Source organism: Trematomus bernacchii, unplaced genomic scaffold (genome assembly GCF_902827165.1).
Source record: "Trematomus bernacchii unplaced genomic scaffold, fTreBer1.1, whole genome shotgun sequence".
Classification (NCBI taxonomy): Eukaryota; Metazoa; Chordata; class Actinopteri; order Perciformes; family Nototheniidae; genus Trematomus; species Trematomus bernacchii.
Window position 1 is genome coordinate 4,023,918 of NW_022987910.1, and position 20,433 is coordinate 4,044,350.

Consider the following 20,433-nt stretch of genomic DNA (forward strand, 5'->3'; position numbering starts at 1 on the left):
TGAAAGCAAACATTTGCTCTCCGCCGTATTAGGAGCCCAGCAAAAGTGCTCTAAGTGAGTTGTCATTTAATTATTGAGATGTGACAATGTGATTGTGTCAAGCTCTCCGTCCTTTCCAACCCACGGAGCTGATTTGAGATCTTTTTGTGCCTTCCAGTTTGTAATTAGTGCTAGGTTCTCCAGGGGCAGCGCGTCCTCGACACAGGGCTCGGTGCAGGGCAGGTGTGTGCTGTTCTGGCTGAACAACCCGTCATGTATCCTATCAACCCTCGCTGAGCAGCTTTCACAAGTTAACAGGCAATATAAATTAGGTGAACAGACCAGTTTATCTGCAGCTGTCTGAAACCTGTGGGCTAACAACCTATCAGTCATACTGTCACAGAGTTGATAGTGGCCTTTAAGTAATTTATGTATTTAATTGCATGTATAAAACATGTAGCATGATGGTGTTGCATTGTTTTATTTTTGTTGAAATATGCTTAGTTTGCCATTTCCCAAACAGATGGAAGAGAATGGTGATAATGATGATGCAGATATTGATATTCAGTCGGTAACTGAAGTCAACATTTGAAAAAAGGAAAAATGTGATTGGGAACAAGATAGCTCATGTCAAACTGTTTTGGCATGTGGTCACCAACTAAGGTATGGTCCTTTGGATAGCTCAATTCTGTTAACCGAATTTGTGCTGTCACCAAAAAGGACCACCAGTGGACAGGGACAGTTGGGTTTGTTAGCTCACAATTAACAATTGGAATGGTTTCTTAAAGGAGAAATGTGAAATGCTTGCTCCAAGTGTTTGCATCTTTCAAATACCAAGGGAACTCCTGAGACTGAATGTAGTGTCAATTTGCTGTCTGTCCAGTGACAGTTTTCCAGACGCATTGTTCATTCATATGGATTATACGTCTTCCTGACTCTGATGTGTCACACCTTGTGAAGTAAACAGCAACGAAAGGGCAGCCTGATGCAGTGCTTGTCAAGTCCAGCTGTTTAAGCCAGACAGCTACATTGAATCAAATCTCCTGATTGCCTCCAGACAACTATTCATTTAAAAAACTGATATTTATCTCGCCATGATTTACATGGATTAGTATCAGGAAAAGACAACACCCATTAGGACTTTGCTATAGCTTTACGTTGTGAGAGATAAGCCTACGTGAGTATATTTACATCATGGTGGTACACAGATTTAAAGCCAAATCACTTGATGCAGCTGGTCAGTCAATAGTGATATTTCAATTCAGCACACTGCTCCCAAGAGAGATGACATGTATTCAACAAAAACAACACCGTGCTTCAGCCTGGGCCCGTGATTACATTTAATTACAAACCTGTTTGTTTACAGGCTTTTATCGCCCAAATTTGATCAAGTCTCTGAAAATCAAAACCTCATTTAATAAACAGATACTCACAAAAAAAGCCATTCTCCATATGTGCTACAGGGGTCAAGCCATTAGAATAAAGTAACAAATAGCTTCAAATTGAAGCATTAGTTTATGTTTACAAGATGCTACAAAAAGCTCTGCAATGTCAAACGTAACATATTTTTAGTTTAATAATAAAGTCCTCTATGCCATGATACAAGTTAATTGGCATCTTGCATACTTTGATGCTTTATGATTTGAGATGATTATATGTGGTGCTTTCAGAAATGTCAGGGTCCACTAAACCCCGGAAAGCCCTGCTCTTACAGCAGTCTCAGAGTTTTAAAAGCAGTAGATGTTAACCGTAATTATGTCAATGTAAGCTGAAGAGGAATACAAAAAACTAAGAGGGAACATTGTTTGGACCATGATAAACAAAAAAAGGCTAAGAAATGGTGGACAAGAGAGCTTTGGTGACCTTTTTGTTCGGTTTGTCTAGAACATAAGTGAGTTAACATGAAATATAAATAGTTTACATTTACATTTACATTTACACTAAAACTCAAAATGACCTCAAAATAACAACCAGTGTAACCGCACAGCAGACTCCTCAGACTAGCGGCGGTTTCACAATAATCTGGCATAATGCACACGTAGCACCAAAACACCAGTGCATCTCCTCCTGTATTTTGATGTGGCTCAGCAGCCCCATTGTGTTTTGACCAGTTAATCATTTAATTGTATTGGATCTATGTGAATGTATCTGACTGGCCTACATTCTCTTCTCTCCTGAAACCCATTCCCCAGCATGTCAAATACGTCCACACTCTAGGGACTGGCAACATCACTGAAAGGATGGAGGAGTCAATTAGGTCCTAAAGCCAACAAGAAATCCATCAGGATCTGATAATGCTCCATGTTACAGTTATATTCTCAAAGTTATGGTGGCAGGTTGGTCTGTGTGTGCATTAATGATGCGTCCATGATATCAACACATTACTACAGATTGTGTATATAAACAGTATGTTGCATTGTGTTTGAGTTACGATTGTAACCTAAATGAGGGGTTTGTATTATGTTGCCATAAGTGTGCTCTCTTTGTGTGTGTGTTTCATAGAAAATTCTCTCTCTCACAGCACTGTATTATTTGCCTTTATGGTGCAGTTACACTTGACAATAACTAACACCTTAACAAATGCATCATCACATTTATAATTAGATTGCCGTAAAAAGCAGACAAAAATAAGTTTTACACACATAACGCTCTGCTGGAGAGAACCGCTCCATCACACATTTTTAATTAGAAAAATAGCCCATTTGTCTTGTTCTTTTGAGGCAAGAGCAACAGTTAGTTAAATATGTGAGTGATCAGTAAGAACAGTGAACCTTTCCATGGCTCTCTATCTCACTGATCCCCTGTTGAGCTAGACACACACAATATATATGCACTGAGAGGTGTGAAAGTGCTTTAGCTACAGTAAGGCTGCATTGTCAGAGGATATCAATTGGACATTTCTTCATTAGTTATGGCTCCTGTAGAGCTTGATATAACATCAAAGGTAAAATGTTTGAAATAACTATGTGCAGCAATTGTAAGGGTGTCTATTAGAGGAGAGGGGAAGCAATGAGGATTATTAGCAAAAGTAGAAAGAAGGAACAGCTTGTCCCTAGAGAAAGGAAATGTCCTCCCAATTATTTCAATATAGAGTGTGTTTGGTCTGAATACGCTGAAATTGGAATGTGTGGTCCATTTAAGAGTTTCTCCCTGTGGACTTTAATTTAGTGGCACTAAGACCAGATCATTTGAACTCCACCAGATGGTGCCTGAAACACTAAGACCACCGTGGTGTACAAAGAAAACATATTTACACAGCTCACTCAAACACTCTGAAAATCAGTCTTTAAAAGGACAAACATTAAAAAGGTGAAAGTGAGATGGAGTGGGGTGATGTGTAAGATACAAGCTAGCCGTGACACGAATCACGTATCACTTTGAACTATATTTTTCAAGCTCTTGTGTCAAGTGCCAAATGAAAGCTGGGTTTTACTAAACAGCCCCTCAGTGGCAGCTTCCTTGACATTTTCCTCAAGAGTCTTGGAGTGTTTTGTTGGGTGAACAAAGCAAGCATAGATTCTCCTGTCTGTATGACCTTTTGGTCGTAGCTTTGATAAATTATTGTCCAATACAAGACTTTCCGAGGAACTGCTAATCTCTGAAAATAGCAAAGCCTACAGGCACCCCATATTTGGAAAAACTGACAGTAAGGTTTTTCAAAAGATGAATGGGTCATACTTAATAGGTGATAAGTCATTTCCGATTTAATATGTTGACTGTTTTTATAATACTGTGCTCACAGTGTATAGGATACATATAATTGAAGTATACAGCATCTTATCTTTCTCAGAAGGAGGCGCACTGGCAGTATAAGGGACTCTCTCATTTAAATGTTAGGGCCACCAATTGAATGTTGTGATAAACCAATCAAACCTTTTTATTTACACGTTGTATACATGAGTGTAAGTGAGCAGGATAGTTCTTAAAGGTGTCAGACAACAGCAGGTTTGACTCAAACATTGCTCTATAAACTTTGTACTTCTTAATGTAACAAAATCAATATATAGATATAAATGTGCTTAAGGGTTTTATATTAAAATAATTGAGTCTGATAGCTTGTTGGCTCATTGTCAACAATACATCCAGATGTTTGAGTCAGCATGGGATTGATATTAAATCAGTATCAACAGTTTCTAGTGTGGGCCGTTTGGAAGGGACGTTTGCCTAGCTCCCTGTATTGCTGCTTGGAGTGTTGTGTGGGGGGGTGCCTGTTAGGATTGCGTGCCTGTTCGGGACGGCCGGTTGCTTGACTCCTAAAAGTATGTGTTGAACGTTGAAATTTGAACAGCTTGAACACTGCTCGTCTTTCGGTTCCAAGCATTACCTGCCATGTGTGAAGTCCATTGAAAGGAGGAGATACATACACACACACAGACAGACAGACAGACAGACAGACAGACAGACAGACAGACAGACAGACAGACAGACAGACAGACAGACATTTCTTGCTTCATAGTTAGGTAGATTACAATTTTCAATACCAATCATTTGAGCATTTTAGTGAAAGCTTCCACTTACAGTAATAGACCCTACACAACCACCACTTCTTACTGCTTTTTTACTGGGAGCAGTGATTGAATACATTCTTTTATATTCCATCATCTCTTAAATCACCAATGTAATATTTTTTTTTTTCCAATTGTAGATAGATTTCCCGTCTTGACCACCTCTCAGCGATCACAGAGCAGCTTGAAAGCAAATGAGAAAAAACGAATTCCTTTCAATTGCCTGGTAAAAGTGACAACCACAAGATACCATTGCGGTTTATTTTGTCACTACCAATCCATCAGGCCTTGTGACCTTTTTCCAGGCTTACTTGTTGCATCCTATCCTACTGTGGTCCGTTTCTTTATGGTTGCAGAACTGGTGGAAGCAGCTCAAAATCAGATTTGAAAGTTTAGTAATATGTGTCAAATCTCTTGTGTCAATAATACATTTTCACCAGTCTCATTCGCTTGTAGCATGCTATAACAGGCCCCTTCATCTGCATGTTCAAATAGTGATACCGATGCAGAAACTGATGAGGGCTTTTCTATTTTCACGAAAGGAGGAGATTTGTTTACATGAAGTAAATGATCAGTGCAATTTAGGTGTGTCGTTATTACAGGCAGCCACTAATAACCCCTCTATCAATATGTTTGGGTCATACTGTTCCTCTTCCGATTAATGTTCCCTTGCATGGCCATTAATTAAAGTAAATGGCTCTGCTTCACATTTTTAAGCTGACAACGGTTTTATTAAAGGTCAAAATTATGCAACATTTTCACCTGGCAACGGATAATATCCCATTTCACAGTGGGTGATAACAATGCTGTTATGTAGCCTCAAACTGAGAATGAGAAAAAACCGACTGTATCTCTGTGCCAAACACAGAGGGAGGAGGGAGAAATACAAAAAGACACATGTTGGCACGGTTTCACATTGATCTGCTAATCACAAGTGCAAAGAATCTGCCTGCTTCAGTGCATCTTTGTTCACTCCACAGCCAACAGCACCTTCCAGGATAGTGTGGGGATATGCAGGATTATGGACTGCCTGAGATGACTGCAATAAGCTCAGACAAGCATCGAACATGAAACACCCAGTTTTATTAACCTCACCTTTTATCTTTACTATAAACAGCACCGTTGTTGCAGACGGGTACAGTGGGGCTCACAGAAGCACTTGATTTACTCGGGGCTTACAAGCCTCTGTCGAGGGAAGCTGTGTATGGATGTCTGTGTACACCTGCATGCGTTCCTACATGTTCGTTGGCCTGTAATGGAAAAGCAGCTAGGTGTATGTGTGTTATTTTTGTATGTGTGTGTACATACACGTATGTGTGTGCATGTGTGGGTGTCTCACAAGAGACAACACCGGTTGTTAGGTTAGAGCTTCCCTACGACCTAATGAGGACAATGGAGGCTTGTTACCAACCTACCTCTCCTCTCTTTCCAGTGGGCGGATGCTCTACCATTTTTACCCTTATGGCATGATTTAAGAAGGTAATGGCTGGAATTGCCACTACAATAACCTTTATGTCGTACTGTATCAATAACATTGATGTATAGGTGGAATTTGTGCCCAGAGGGATTTGGTCTCAGTGCCTTTTATTTAGCCCTTTATATCTTCCTTCCTTTCTCTCAATGTGACTTGTAACTTCCTGTATGGTTCCTCATATTAGATTAGTTTTCTCCTCTTTCTGACAGGATCTCCATAGTAAAAAGTCCCTTGTCAGAGTTAAAATGTCTGCTCTGAATGCCATTTTCAGTGATACAGGTTATTGCATATGTGTCAAGTGCCGTAGCTCAGCATCCTGAAAGAAGAAACTGCTGTCTCTTCTTCTTTTCCCCCCTCTTCTTTAAGCAGATGCACACTGCCTGAAAAATAGAATTGATTTATCATCTTTACAAACACTGTCTTTGAAACTGTAACTCTTCAACTACTATAGCTGTTTGATGAAAATATCGGTGTACCACTAAGGGCACAACAGTGAGGCTGCAAGAGTGCCTTTTTATGTTTCATATAGAAAGGAAAAATACTTATTCAGTATATGTCTTTTGAATCATTCACCATCTTATCAATTTTGTATTGCCCCATCTCAAAAGGGTGCCAAACAAAACTGATTGAAAGTGTACGTAAGAAGGATTTTACCAGAAAATATTTCGTAATGGTAAGTGCAGAGAAAAAGGAGGGATAATTGGAACTCCAGGATAATGACACTGTAATTGCTACTCTGAATGAGCAGGTTTATTTTCAGCACACTTAAAGACAGCTTCCACCTACACAGCAAGCCTGTAGAAAGAGGCTTGGAAATTGTTAGGAGTTGCCTATTCACTCAAACAGTAACAAAAGCTATTTTACGAGAAAGGGAATTCACAAGATAGCCATTGACTTATTCAGCATCGATGATTCTGACCCCCTTCTAAGAGGGGATGTGGTAGATAGAAAACGAATTAGGTTGAAGGCTATCGCAGGGTGGAATCAAACACTTTGACAGTATTGACCAAGAGGTATCAGCTTGAGGTTTTACTTCCCCTTTACTGGGATTTGTAAAGGATTAAATGATGCATGTGGACAGGGTTGGCAAAATCTAAATGTCCTATCTGTACCATTAGAACTGGATGTCCGTTTAACCGTGTCACACAAACAAATCTATAAGAATTCAGGTATACATAACTGGCAAGAATTTAGAAATTAAAAGAGAACATTAGCGACGCCATATTATCCACACAAATTATATTTATTAATAGATTATTTGGTTCCAGTTGGAATAATTTATCTTCAATTGCCCTTAAAACAGGTGTTAAATGAAAATGTCTCGCATTCCAAACCCAGAAAACATTGTTAACGGAGCATTTCAAACAATGCCCAATTATGCAAAAAGACACGGAAAAAAGAGAGCAAAAAAACCAAGGCAGGAAGTGAAATTTGTAGTGTGGTATTCAAGGCACTTGTGTGTGTGTGTGTGTGTGTGTGTGTGTGTGTGTGTGTGTGTGTGTGTGTGTGTGTGTGTGTGTGTGTGTGGTGTGTGTGTGTGTGTGTGTGTGTGTGTGTGTGTGTGTGGGTGTGTGTGTGTGTGGTGTGTGTGTGTGTGGTGTGTGTGTGTGTGTGTGTGTGTGTGTGTGTGTGTGTGTGTGTGTGTGTGTGTGTGTGTGTGTGTGTGTGTGTGTGTGTGTGTGTGTGTGTGTGTGTGTGTGTGTGTGTGTGTGTGTGTGTGTGTGTGTGTGGTGTGTGTGTGTGTGTGTGTGTGTGTGTGTGTGTGTGTGTGTGTGTGTGTGTGTGTGTGTGTGTGAATCATATTTCAGGGCTCTAGAATAGCAGTGACTCAACACAACCAAATTGTTGATTAAATGGGGCTTATTGTAAGATTAACAGTGCGGTTTACTGTCAGGTTTAATAAACTGATGACTGAATCGCTGCTGATTGGAGGAGATTAGCACTCAACAGCAATGAGGAACAGGTTTATTCGTTTTTCACAGACTGATGCCAGTTCAGAGACCTTCAACATTTTATAGGAGATTCAATTATAATTTCAAAACAGTTGCTCTGTACGAAGCAGCCTAATGTTGCTTACCATGAATAATGCTAGAAGTACTATTATTTTAGGGTACAATAATATAGACAACAATGGGTGTATTTATGGGGGAATTAAAAAGGCATTATGGTTGGATTTTTATAAGAAACTGTCATGACCATTTTGCTCCCCAATGATATCATAATTGTACCTTCTTATTATTTTATAATTGCCCCATTATTACAAAAATAATTACACCATAATGTGTTGGCTGCAATCTCCAACAATAACATGGTATAAAGTAAACTATGAAACACACTAGAACCAACATCACTCATATATTCATACTGTTAAAGATAAAATAAGTTATAATCTTATAATATAAAAATAGAAACATTAATATCTATGTTTACAAATGAAAACATTTAATCTCTTTATTTATTCAAACCTGCCTCTGCTTTTGTCAATCTTTTTGTAAATAACATTTGCTATTTCGTCTTGGAATGTAATTGTACACTTTATCTGATGAAAGAGAGAAAAAAGACATATCCTACATTGCATCTGTGTAACAAGAACAAAGCAAACACCCTCACTTGTGCTTTTTATCTGTTTTTTCGGGCAGTTGAAGCCGGGGTCCTCGCCTGTCTGCAGAGAAAAGCCTTGTCACTACTGTGGAAATCCAGGATAGCCAGATAATGCCTCCTGCTTTCATAGATCAGTGATGGGGTCACATGGGAATAAGAGGATGCGGTTGGATGTGAGACTGAGGGATTGTGGGTAGAATGTGAGGTTATTTAAGGATTGTATCCAAGACAGGTCAACTGTTCACAATTAAGAGGTCACTTGGTAGGCTCAAGCACTATACAACCTGTTTAATGATGATGGAAACACTGTAGCTGCTGCTCGTAATCCAGCTGTTTGCAATAAAACCTTCACGTTAATACTGTAGAATAATGTGGGAGATACTCCTTTGTAGCTAAAATTACTCACAGTTTACTTGTTATATCTCTGTGTGTATTTGATCTGTGTTGTAAGAGAAAGCATTCTCAGTTATAGAGCTCCCAGCTTACACAATGATTGAATTAACTCCCAATTCTTAAATCATTGGAGGGTTGGAATTCCTTTATGCCTTGTGATCAATCATTTTAAGGACCAGCTGTGCACAGTGATTGCATGCAGTCTCTCATTGATGTTAGCCTCATGATACAGTAGCTTTTTTATCTTTTACCACAAATAATTCTGGTGGTATAATTAATAATAACTGTTGCGATGACTGTCAAGCTTCCATTCTGCAACTGGACATATGTGGTTTACAATCATCACAATGTCCACCTGAGTTTTTGTGTATTCTTTTTCTGCCTCTCTGTCCCTCTCTCCAGCCACATCAACGCTTTCCTAGACCCAATCAGCGTTATTCTTTACCAGATTCCCTCAGACATTCCTCCATTCATCCCAGGAGTAGTCTCTACCATCTGCCCTGCAATCACCTCATCCCCCTCACCTGAGCTTCCTCGTCCATTTCCCCACCCATTTGCACACCATTTCCTTATGAGCCATGCAGGTCGTTTTGTCTCAATTCCATTCTAAATTGTGCCTCATGCATTGTTTTCTGAACGTATAGCCTGCTGGACATATAATAGGGCTGCTCGATTATGGCAAAAATCATAACCTCGATTATTTGGGTCAATAATTGTAATTGCGATTTTTAAATGCGATTACTCATTGACTTTGAAAACATCCATTTATTGTACTTTAAAACTAATACAAATAATAATTTGAACTTTTTAACTGTTGAATTATACGTTCAGGGTAATCAACTGAAAAACCAATACAAAATAAAATAAAATAAATTATACATTCATGTCTACATTTAAATAAATAATATCAAAATAATAAATACCAATAAACAAGATCAACAAACATGTTGCAGTGCACTGTCACAACCTGAAAACTCCTTAACATATAGCCAACATTTTGGTAAAACATATTCCACTCAGTTAAACATTAAAGGCTGGCCCACCGTCATGGTCCAGAAGTAACAGGAAATAAATGTTGAACTACAATTTAAGACCAAATAAAAATGTTTTGGCCACCATGGCAAATGCTGGTAGGGCTGCTCATCTCATCTCTTAAAGATTTTTTGCTAGAAACACCAGCCTGTTTACATGGTCTGGTTTGAGCGCAGGCAGGTGCAGGCAGGTGACAATATTGCCACCAGTACTGAAATATAGTTTGTTTGTTTGTTTGTAGCCTTTATTTAACCAGGTTAAAAAATCCCATTGAGATCAACGATCTCTTTTTCAAGGGAGACCTGCGGTACATTTAGTTACACATATAAAAACAAACAGAAAACAAAAGGACATCACAACATAATTACAGGGGTATACATTAGCAACCTATTTACATTTACAGGTATCCAATAACATTTCATCCAGCCGTGTTTTAAAACGATGCAAGGGAATCAAAATGCTCAGTTTCAATATTTTTTGCATGGTGTTCCAAGCCAGAGGAGCAGCGCACATAAAAGCTTTAGTACCTAAAACAGTCCTAGCACTTGGCACATGTAATAAAAACACATCCTGGGATCTCAGGCAATAGCTACTTGCCACTCTCCGTGAGATCAAAGAGCATATATAAGTCGGTAGTTTACCCAGCATGGCTTTATATATGAATATGTACCAATGACTGAGCCTCCGACCAGTAAGTGAAGGCAAACCTGCCTTGGCATACAGGGTACAGTGATGAGTAAGTACTTTACAGTTAGTAACAAATCTCAGAGCACTGTGATAGGCGGCATCTAACCTTTCCAGGCAATGGGCAGGTGCATTCATATGGATCAAATCACCATAGTATAGGTATAGATGACCTGTTTGAATTGCCTTTCTGGTTTTGACCAGCCTTTCTTGTGACTAAGTTGTGGTAGTAGTTCTGAAGCTCATGCTGTTTGGTTCTGTTTGAGTAATCTTTGTTGTTGGGGCATGCTTTCACTTTGTTGATTTAGTTCTCTGGTGAAGCTTTGTTTAGGAAGCACTCTTGGGGTATGCTAAATGTGTTAGTATTTGCCTTCTCATTCCAGCTCTGTCTAATGGTACTTAGAAGTGTTAATATTTAGCTTTAAGGTTGCTTTGCGTGACTGCAGGCCTTATGGTGACTTAGAGGATCAACATTTTGATGTCTGTGATTAAGGTCAGAGGTTATATCTCATTCACTGATGACCAAAATGTTATCTTCAAGAGTATACAAGAATTAAGAAAACTTCACCCTTCACCTTCTCTGTGGCTGTAGAGCCAATTTCATTGCAGGGTAAATACAGGCGTAACAACACTCATGAGCAGGTAACATATTGGTGGGCTAGGGTCCCGGTATGGCTGTGGCACAATAAATGAAACCATAATCACATTTATTAATAAAACTTGTGTTAACGCTATAATGAATTGCGTTAAATTGACTGTGTATTTACGACACTAGGCCTTCTTACAGCATGTCATCACGTTAATATACTGGTAAACTGTCATTATTCAAATGTAAAATAAATGAAGTCGATTCAACCCAAGTGTAATTTCATCATAAAACTGCAACTCCTGTTCCCACAGCAAAACGATATCGAAACATATGTTTACTAACTGGCTGATGAATATCCCAGTGCTCGTGTCACAGCCACCGAAGCATTAAGGAAATGTTCTATTTAATGCACCTTTCATCAGTTTTTATCCTCCACAGTGTAATTTCCAATCAATCAGGCATAACTCAGTTTGACACATAGTCTATAGAGTATTGTGAGTTTCCCTGTAGCAGTTTCAGAGAGTTTATCTGCAATGTTTGAAAATGCTTGTACTGTAGCCCAGATTGTCATTTGTTATGACCACAAACCCTTCAACTTCATCATTCTAAATATTCACAAGGCATTTTATTACAGCAGGGTTTGTTGTGTCTTTCCCATACTTTATTAGACTCTGGGCTGCAGTCTTGCTTTTTATGCTATTCGGCCACATCTTTGCAACCTTTCCATCAGTCATTTTGACTAAAAACAAATAAATTATGGAAAATAAGGTGCCATTTTAATTCAAATTGGATTTGATAATAAGTGCATTACACAGCATACTGCATGCACAGATACAGATATTTGTTTTTTAATGTTTAGTAGGTACATATTTTCATATGCTTCTCTGTGTTTTCTTCCATATGCACATATATGTTGGTAAACAAAGTTAAACTGTTCAATAAGCTAACTGTATTGTATTTACGTCAGATGGTGTTTTTACATTTTACGGCTTTACAGTTCTTCAGTACACTGGCAGAAGTGATCTCCTACACACAAACACACACGCACGGAAAAAAGCTCCAACAGCTGGAGCCAAAATAATAACACACTCACAATTGTATCAACATCAAATAACTGATGCAACTGGTGCAACAGTTTTCAAATAATTTCAGTTATAATAGTCCATAAGTGTATAGCATTGCTATCACATTTTGTAGACTTTGCAGATTTATTTCAATAGGACATGAAGAGGAAGAACACCCACTTTGCTTCTATCTGTGATTTTGCACTCCACTTTGAAATTAAAGCTCCCATTTGAATTCTGGGTTTGTGTGTCAGAGCTTTCCTACCAGCGGTCTATTAACTGTTTTGCTATTATAGACGACACATGCAGCTTCTTAGATTCCAGGATGGAGGTGTCTGGCCTTAAAAAAAAAGAGGGAATGATGGCTTGTTACTGGGAGCTTCAAAGAACAATACACATCAAGAGACTCCAAAAAGAATGTCTTGTGACACAGTTCACTTGTCTTTCGCCCCATCTTCTTTGTTTCAGAAGTGCATGCTTGTTCTAAAGCCGGGAGGGAAAGGTGTCTTTTCACAGCAGGAAATTGCAGCACCTAGAAAAATAATTAGATAAACTGCTATTGATCAACAACACATAAACCTTCTCGAAGTAAAAGACAATTTGTACTCTGAGAGTAAACTTTCTATTAATTGCACCTGACTATTTTATCAAAATCACTACATTGTTCACTGTTATTGTTGCTTTATAATTGGTGTATCATTTACATTTCACCTAGGTTAACCTTACAATTTTATTTTATCTTTAAGTCAAATGTAAAACATTAAAGTACTACTAAGAAGTGTGAATAGTGGTTAAGCCAATTATGTTGATCCTAAAGCCAGAGTTTCCGATATTACGAAGGAGGCGCTCTTTGAACCTGGGTGAATCACCATGGTAACTGTAGCTGTTTGCTGTAATAATATTTTTTTAATGCTGGATTGGCTGAAAAAGTGTTTATGGCAAAACACTATCAGACTGTGTTAAGGCTTTACATTTCGTCACACGGTTATTTCCGATTACTTCCTCTCTTGCTAACATCACATTTTGGCAGATTGGTGGCTGTTTACCTCTAAACCTAGTTTGTTTGTTGTTCCACAAGCACACAAGCATCCGATCTGTGTGCTCTCTGTCGCGCTCCATAGTTTCTCCACTTTGTTCTGTTTCTAAACCTCTCTGAACTGGACCGTCTGTTGTCCTGGGACCTCTCTTTCTCTCCTGGCTGTCTGTGTTTCTTCAGAATTTTTTTATCCAAATCTTTTTCATCTAGTAGATCAAGCATCTCCTGTGCCCTGTACTACGAAGCCGGATTGTCGGTTAGCGAGTTAACTTCAGGGTTAACTCTGGGTTTCCGGTCCTATGACGCTGGTTCACTTCTTACCGGGGTAGATCTCCATGGTAACTTATGCTGAACACTAAACCTGCTCCGGAGCAGTTTGGTGAGAGATCAACTCAGTGAAAGCACTGCCTGCTGACCAATCAGAGCTCAGTGTGCGGAGTTTAAAGCTATCAAGTCATATTACAGGATAAAGGAAATACAGAAAAACTGCCGTTGCAGGAAAGAGGTCCGGCAAAAAATGTGTGAACATGAAAATTAATAGAATATCACCTCCCATCTTCAAAGCAATCTGACTAATATAACATTAGCGTGAAGAAAGCTTACTTAAATATCTGCCACAACATAAGTAACCGGATCAAAGTAACATTACGTACAGTCCGCGACACTGAGTGCAGACATCGATGTGTCCCATTATCATTCATATCACATCATCAATCATATCATAATATCATATATTTCCTTATCTGAGACAGCTTCTTGAGCCGTATCTGGGCGTGCAACACTTACATTGTCACATACTGTATGCCAAAGTATTATTTTAAGCAACACGTTAAGTTGAAGAAACACTCAAATGCAATTAAAGTCAGATCCACTCGTGTCATAGCCTTAAACTAGATAACCCTAACCCTTACTTTTTCCTTGAGAGATCTGATTATTTCTATATAATTGTTCTGAAGAAAGAGACTGAACATAATTGCACACCCAGTTGGTTATCATTGTGGATCATTTGGAACAAAATGTGTGCTAACATTCCTCACAACGTGATACATTTGTTTTTATCAGGGACTATAATCAACAGCACTGTGGTATAAACACAGGCTGGCTTGGCAATCATTTGGGTTGGACCAAATCATTTATGTATATTTGCATAAGCACTGTCAGTATTGCAGTGCAGCCCGCAATGCAGTGGGTTGTCTGCTTGCTTCAAATATCAAAATATGGATGACACCAAGAAAAAAGAAAAAAAGGCATTCATGGGGCGCCAAGGTCACAAGAAAAGTGTATCCTGTGGCTTGGCCAGGTGCCCTCAACATTAGCTGCTCCTAATGAATGGTATGACCGTGGGTTTGATCTTCGTTGGTGTTAGACTCTTTAAATGTCCAGTTGCCTATTACAATAGCGACACTTCATTTAAATACGGTTCAGGTTCAGGTTTTAGCATTCAGCAAGTATGGGCTCGGTTGGGGATTCCAAAGACACTGAATCTGTTTAGGGGGATGCACCCTGACCTCTATCTGACCTCACCTGAGGAGGACATTGTTATTATGATAATCATGTGCAGGTCACAGAGGAGTCATTTAAATAATGGAAGATATTGAAGGCAGCAGGGAGAGAGCAGAGGTTGCTTTATAAAAGCTAGCATGCGCTGTCAGGACAGCAATGAGAACAGTCTCATGTACTGTAAGTGAGGAAGTAGAGCGTGCAAATAAATGAGATTAGACAGCACAGGGCATCTGCAGGGTACACACAGAGACTGCTGCCCCAGAGCAATGCTTATGAGTCCCAACAGGAGATCTCTCTGCTCACCCGCACCCTCTATTTCTTCTTTCACTTTTACTCTCTGAATCCTTCTCTCTGCACTGAGGCTCTCCTCTGCCCTCCTTTTGTAACGTTTGTAATGAATTCAGCCGTGTTCTGGGCTCAATAGTAGATGTATTTAGTGTTGTAATGTATTGTATGTATTTATTTGTGTATTTCCCTCTATTAGTCACTTTTTTGTATCGATTCTCTAAAATGAAAATTCACATTCAATGTTAGAACTAGTGTGCAAACCTTTTTGAAAGTCAAAGATAATTTAATCAGTGTAGTGACATTCACATGTATTGTAAGTTGCACGTACCTGACCCTATTAAAAAACAGATAGCTAAGTGTCCGTCCTTCACCAGTAAAACGTGACCTGAACATTTACACACGAGGTCCTTCAAATTCAAGATTGTCATATACCTCTGGACAAAGACACATCATGCTTATGTAATGATGGAAAGGGCACAAAAGCATTTTGAAAAAACGAAGCCTTATAAATTTCACAGTTACTGCGAAGCGATTCATGTTAAAAATGATAATAAATGTCGCTACGACATTCAGTTAAAGAGTTCCATATTAAGATAAAGGATGTGAAACAAAGCCGAAGGGCAGAGTGTGTTTCTAAACATCTACAATATAACAAAAACCCTGAGGGATATATATGTTCTTCATTGAGGTCACCATGGAGAAATCCCCTGCCTGAAAGACCAAAACGTGGCTTAAAATGTCATGTGTTCTTAAAAAAAAAAACATTTACATTAAAACAGTTTTTTCTGTTATTTTTCCTGATCTTAATGGTAAAGAAGATAGAAAACCAATGATATCTCCCAAAGTTGCAACTTTATTTAAAAAATGTCCTCTTCTTTTTGACTGTACTTTGTTGTTCTGTTTTGTGGTTGAGCTAATAAATAATAACACTAACAACTAAAAAAGGTTGAACTAAAAGATTCTGTCTTTGGAATAAAACCTCTTGACTTGCCTCACTCTGTGTGATGAAGACTAAGAAGTTGAGGAAAGGATTGATTGATTTTTCTATCTGCCACATACGCTGCCCGTATGAAGAGGAGGAACTATGATAGCAGCCAAAAGCAGTGTGTATTTTAGTGTCATTTATTTATCTTTTGAAAGTCAACAATTAAGGGCCTTAATTGAAGATAATTAGCTAAATGGGAGAACTGAAAGTGTTGTCAAAGGTACCAGGACTTAATAGCTTTACAGGCCACCTTCTGTGTGAAAACCTATTTTAGTGGAGACATTGCTGCAGCTTGGAGTACCAATGGAGAACAAAAATGTATTTGGGAAAGTGGAGGATTACATAAACATGAATCTATACAGTTATGAGGGAAGGGCACTGCCAATAGTTTCCAAAATAGAATGTGTTTTTCTGATGTACACAGACATGATACGTACAGCTTTATTAAGTTGCTTTCATTTTAGCTTCACAGTATCGTGGCAAAAAGAGAGCAGGATCATATTTAATGAACTATATACTTTGTGAGGTTGACACACAATTTAAATAAATTTCATTTTGATGACACTGACAAATGATTAAATAAACAAACTTCAAATATCCAGGACGCAGGAATATCCAGGCTGTAATCACATTCCTCACATTGTATTTGATGTTGAAAGCGAAATGCAGTTTGATGGCTGCAGAAGCTCAGTAAATATGTTAATCAGAATCTCTTGTCGCAATGACGCATTGTTTTACTGACTGTCACAAGGTCCTCCGAGTGTTTACAGTAATGGTGCATATTGATGCAATATGGCTGTTTTGTAACATATTGGCTAAGCAGAAGTTCTTATTGTTGGGGAAATATTTTCCAAGGTCCATAACTTTGACCCAGTTTATCAGTTCATACTGTCCTGACTGAGCACACACACCTGTAACCTTGGCTGCTGTGCTCTCAGGGTTTTGTCTCCCTGTTCCTGCCTGTTGGCGTCAGCTGATAGGTGTTATGATTCTATCTTGTTATGCACAATGTTGATTATTCTCTCTGAACTAGCTAAATACATGGGTCTGGGGGAGAGCTCTTCAGAATTGACGTGGCAACTCTCCCGTGAAGTCAGAACCTCTGGCTCTTGGACTAGTTTTGTGAATTCCCCGGCCGAAACTCGTAATAAACCCATCAGTGTTTGACGTCAAAGCTCCAGCTCTACCCCGTGTCTCCTTCCTGAGTCGGTGACTCCCACTGCATTGCTACACAGAAGTTTTGCCCCACACTTATAATGGTATTCCTGTCTGAAAATGCAAGTCATAAGATTAGAATTGAAGAAAAGTAACTGCCGTTACAAAGTCATGCTTTTCTAGTCATTTCAAATGGATGTATATCACGGGTGCGCTGACTATGATTCCTTTGATAACACAGAAGCTCTTGTGTTGTGTTTTTCCGGACCAATTCTGCTAATGAGGGTTTCCGATATTCGGGTGATCTGTCTGTCATGGGGAGACAACTCCACATCTTTCCCCTTGTTTGTGGTTTATATGTGTTTGTTTGTTTGTTTTAAAGACCGAACACTTTGGGAGCACTAATTGCTGTTTTTGGATACAAACCTGTTCCTGATATTCAACTGATGTCCTAACACTATCACTTTTTGTAGTGCTATGGAACATTTCCCCATATTGTTGTACTGTATCTCAAAAAATATGAAATATAACCAAAAAGTACAAATAACTGTAGCAACTGTATTTGTATACAAGAAAACTCTATAGTGTACCTTTTCTAAAATGTTCTGAAATCTCTTTTTGAGCATCATTCCTTTTGCAGCCCCTCTTTCCTTACAAAAAGAAGGAAAAGCACATTTACCAGCACATTAATATTCAGCATTGGTGCTACGTTATGCACTGGGGAAATATACCCATTGGAAATCACAATACGTTTTTCTCTAAAGGCCACAGAAACTACAGGATGTATTTAAAATTCTACCAGTTCACTTAATGCTTTTCTTGAAGTCAGGGCTTTTTCAGGGCTGTAGTTTTATTATATGGAAATATGGTAAATACCTTCTACTTCGTGTTGTACACATTTGGATTATCCCGAATATTCTAAAATGAACTTGGTCCATCGGGGTTTTAGAGATTAAGACACAAATACTGCAGGAATACAGATTGTCCCAACAAGTTTGTGCTTTCTTCATAAACTGTTACTGCGAACATTCACATGATTGTAGCTACATTTAAATGCTGTTTTCTCTCTGTGTTTCTGCATGTTTTGCAGGGCCCGTTCTTGGCCTTCGTCACTCACAGCTAATGGATGTCTTAACCCAGTATGCCTACAATGACAGTTTCAATGATAATGGAACATGGAGCTTCAACGAAACAGATCAAGAGCACAAGCACCCTTACAACTACTATGCCATGCTGCTTACTCTGCTCATCTTCGTCATCGTCTTCGGCAACGTGCTGGTATGCATTGCTGTGTCCAGAGAGAAGGCCCTTCAGACCACCACCAACTACCTGATCGTCAGCCTGGCGGTCGCCGACCTTCTGGTGGCCACGCTGGTTATGCCATGGGTCGTCTACTTGGAGGTAGGATACCAGATACACACACCCACACAACATTTACACAAGTATACTGTGTACATACTATACCAAAGACAAAGCAAAGTGGTGTGCAGACTTGTTGTATAATAAGCAGTTCTTGTTTCTATACTATCTCCTATATAACAGATGTGAATACTGTCAACAAAACAACAGAGAGGCTCCTTTGATACCAAGAAACACTTTACTTTTCCAAAGAAAATTATCATCCTTAAGACAGATTTCAGTTTGGAATATTGTGGTTAGAAAATAAAAGCAAATTATGCATACAGCATGGATTTATATGAAATCTAGTGCAAGTAAAAAACTCCTGAAAAGGGTTTGAGCCAAGCAAGTCGCCTGCAGTTATCAGCAGGTCGAAGGGCCAAGGTGAAACAAGGGGGACAGCTCTTATGTTCACATCAGCATTGTAAATATCAGTCCTGCAGTGGTTAAAGGCCTTTATTGTTGCAACAATATGTGACAACATCAAAATGTCAGACCGGTCTATTCAGCTAGAGGTCAGACATTTATGAATAATTCTTCCTAATTCTGGGATATATCAGTTTGCATTCACTGCTGTGTGATATAATGCAGTTTTCAAAGCAGTTTAGACACATCAATGCTGCTAACCAGAGCAACCTCAAACAGAACAGTCTCGGGTCCAGCATCAATTCATCTCCAATCCACTAAATCAATAGCAAGCAGGATGTGGGCTATCTTTCAGAAAAGACTCTCTCTATCTCTTGGTCATTGCTCATTTCTTCTGTCTATCTTCTCGGCCCCGGGGTTATTTCTGACCGTCAGGCTTGAGGTCACGCTGTCTGATGTAGAGAAAGGCAATCTAAGACTAAAGGGACTCTAATCCTCTTGTGCCTCTCAGTGAGTCAGGATGATTATCACTCTGATCAGGTTACACTGTATTAATCCATAAAATGTCATGGTCACTCCATGTATGTTTGTTACAGCACAGTGGAAAGTGGAAATGTGTCACTCTTTAACAGTAATCTTTCAGAGATATTATTACTTTTTTAAGTGTAATAAGTCACCTTTTCATTGCTTTTATGTTTGTGATCATTGGGACCAATTATTAGCCTAAAGCTTGTTAATCCATAAAGTAAGAAACTTGCTGTGTTTGTTTTGTATCACTAACATTTACACACTCTCTCTTTTGATGTGGGCAGATGGTCACACTAGTAGGGTGCCTACATTAGAGTATTTCGTAGCAATGAAATTGCAATGTCTCAGTGCAGCATCGTATCAAAGCTCCACAATTCTACCATAAAACCTTTTTAATTAAATATTAATATTATAGCAAAAAAAAGCGTGTCCCTGAAAGCATAAGTGTTTTAATGGCATTGGGTGGACTTTCAATTTGAGTGAGTCTTGGAATTCCTCTGACACAGCATGTTTTCAGACAGTAATTTAAAACTTCTACATCCTGTAACTTTATATTGCTGATTTGTGATCTGTTTGTGTTTTGTGGAAACCCAATGTTTTTTTATTTCCTTCTTCATAACCAGGGCAGGAGCAAGCATCACAAATTGTGGATTAAAGAAGTGGTTCAGGGATTTAGTTCATAAGGCTAGAGGCATCACGAGAGTCAGAAAAAAATCAAAGTAACAGAGACTGCAATATGTTGAAATGTAATCCAGCTCAAGAATCCTACATTTACCACCATGGAAATCAAAATGATCATTTACTTTGACCCTTTGTAAAAGCTCACGTCATTCAAACTCCATTGTACAACATT

The 20,433-nt window shown here is 38.8% G+C and overlaps 1 protein-coding gene across 1 annotated transcript in view; it reads left to right on the plus strand.

The window, feature by feature from the left end:
• Positions 1-20,433, plus strand: part of drd2a (dopamine receptor D2a) — a 38,623-nt gene that overhangs the window by 763 nt on the left and 17,427 nt on the right. The window contains exon 2 of the mRNA XM_034115148.1: positions 18,379-18,689. Within this exon, the coding sequence (XP_033971039.1) occupies positions 18,411-18,689 (279 nt within the window). The 5' untranslated portion in view covers positions 18,379-18,410. The remainder of the gene's footprint in view (positions 1-18,378; positions 18,690-20,433) is intronic.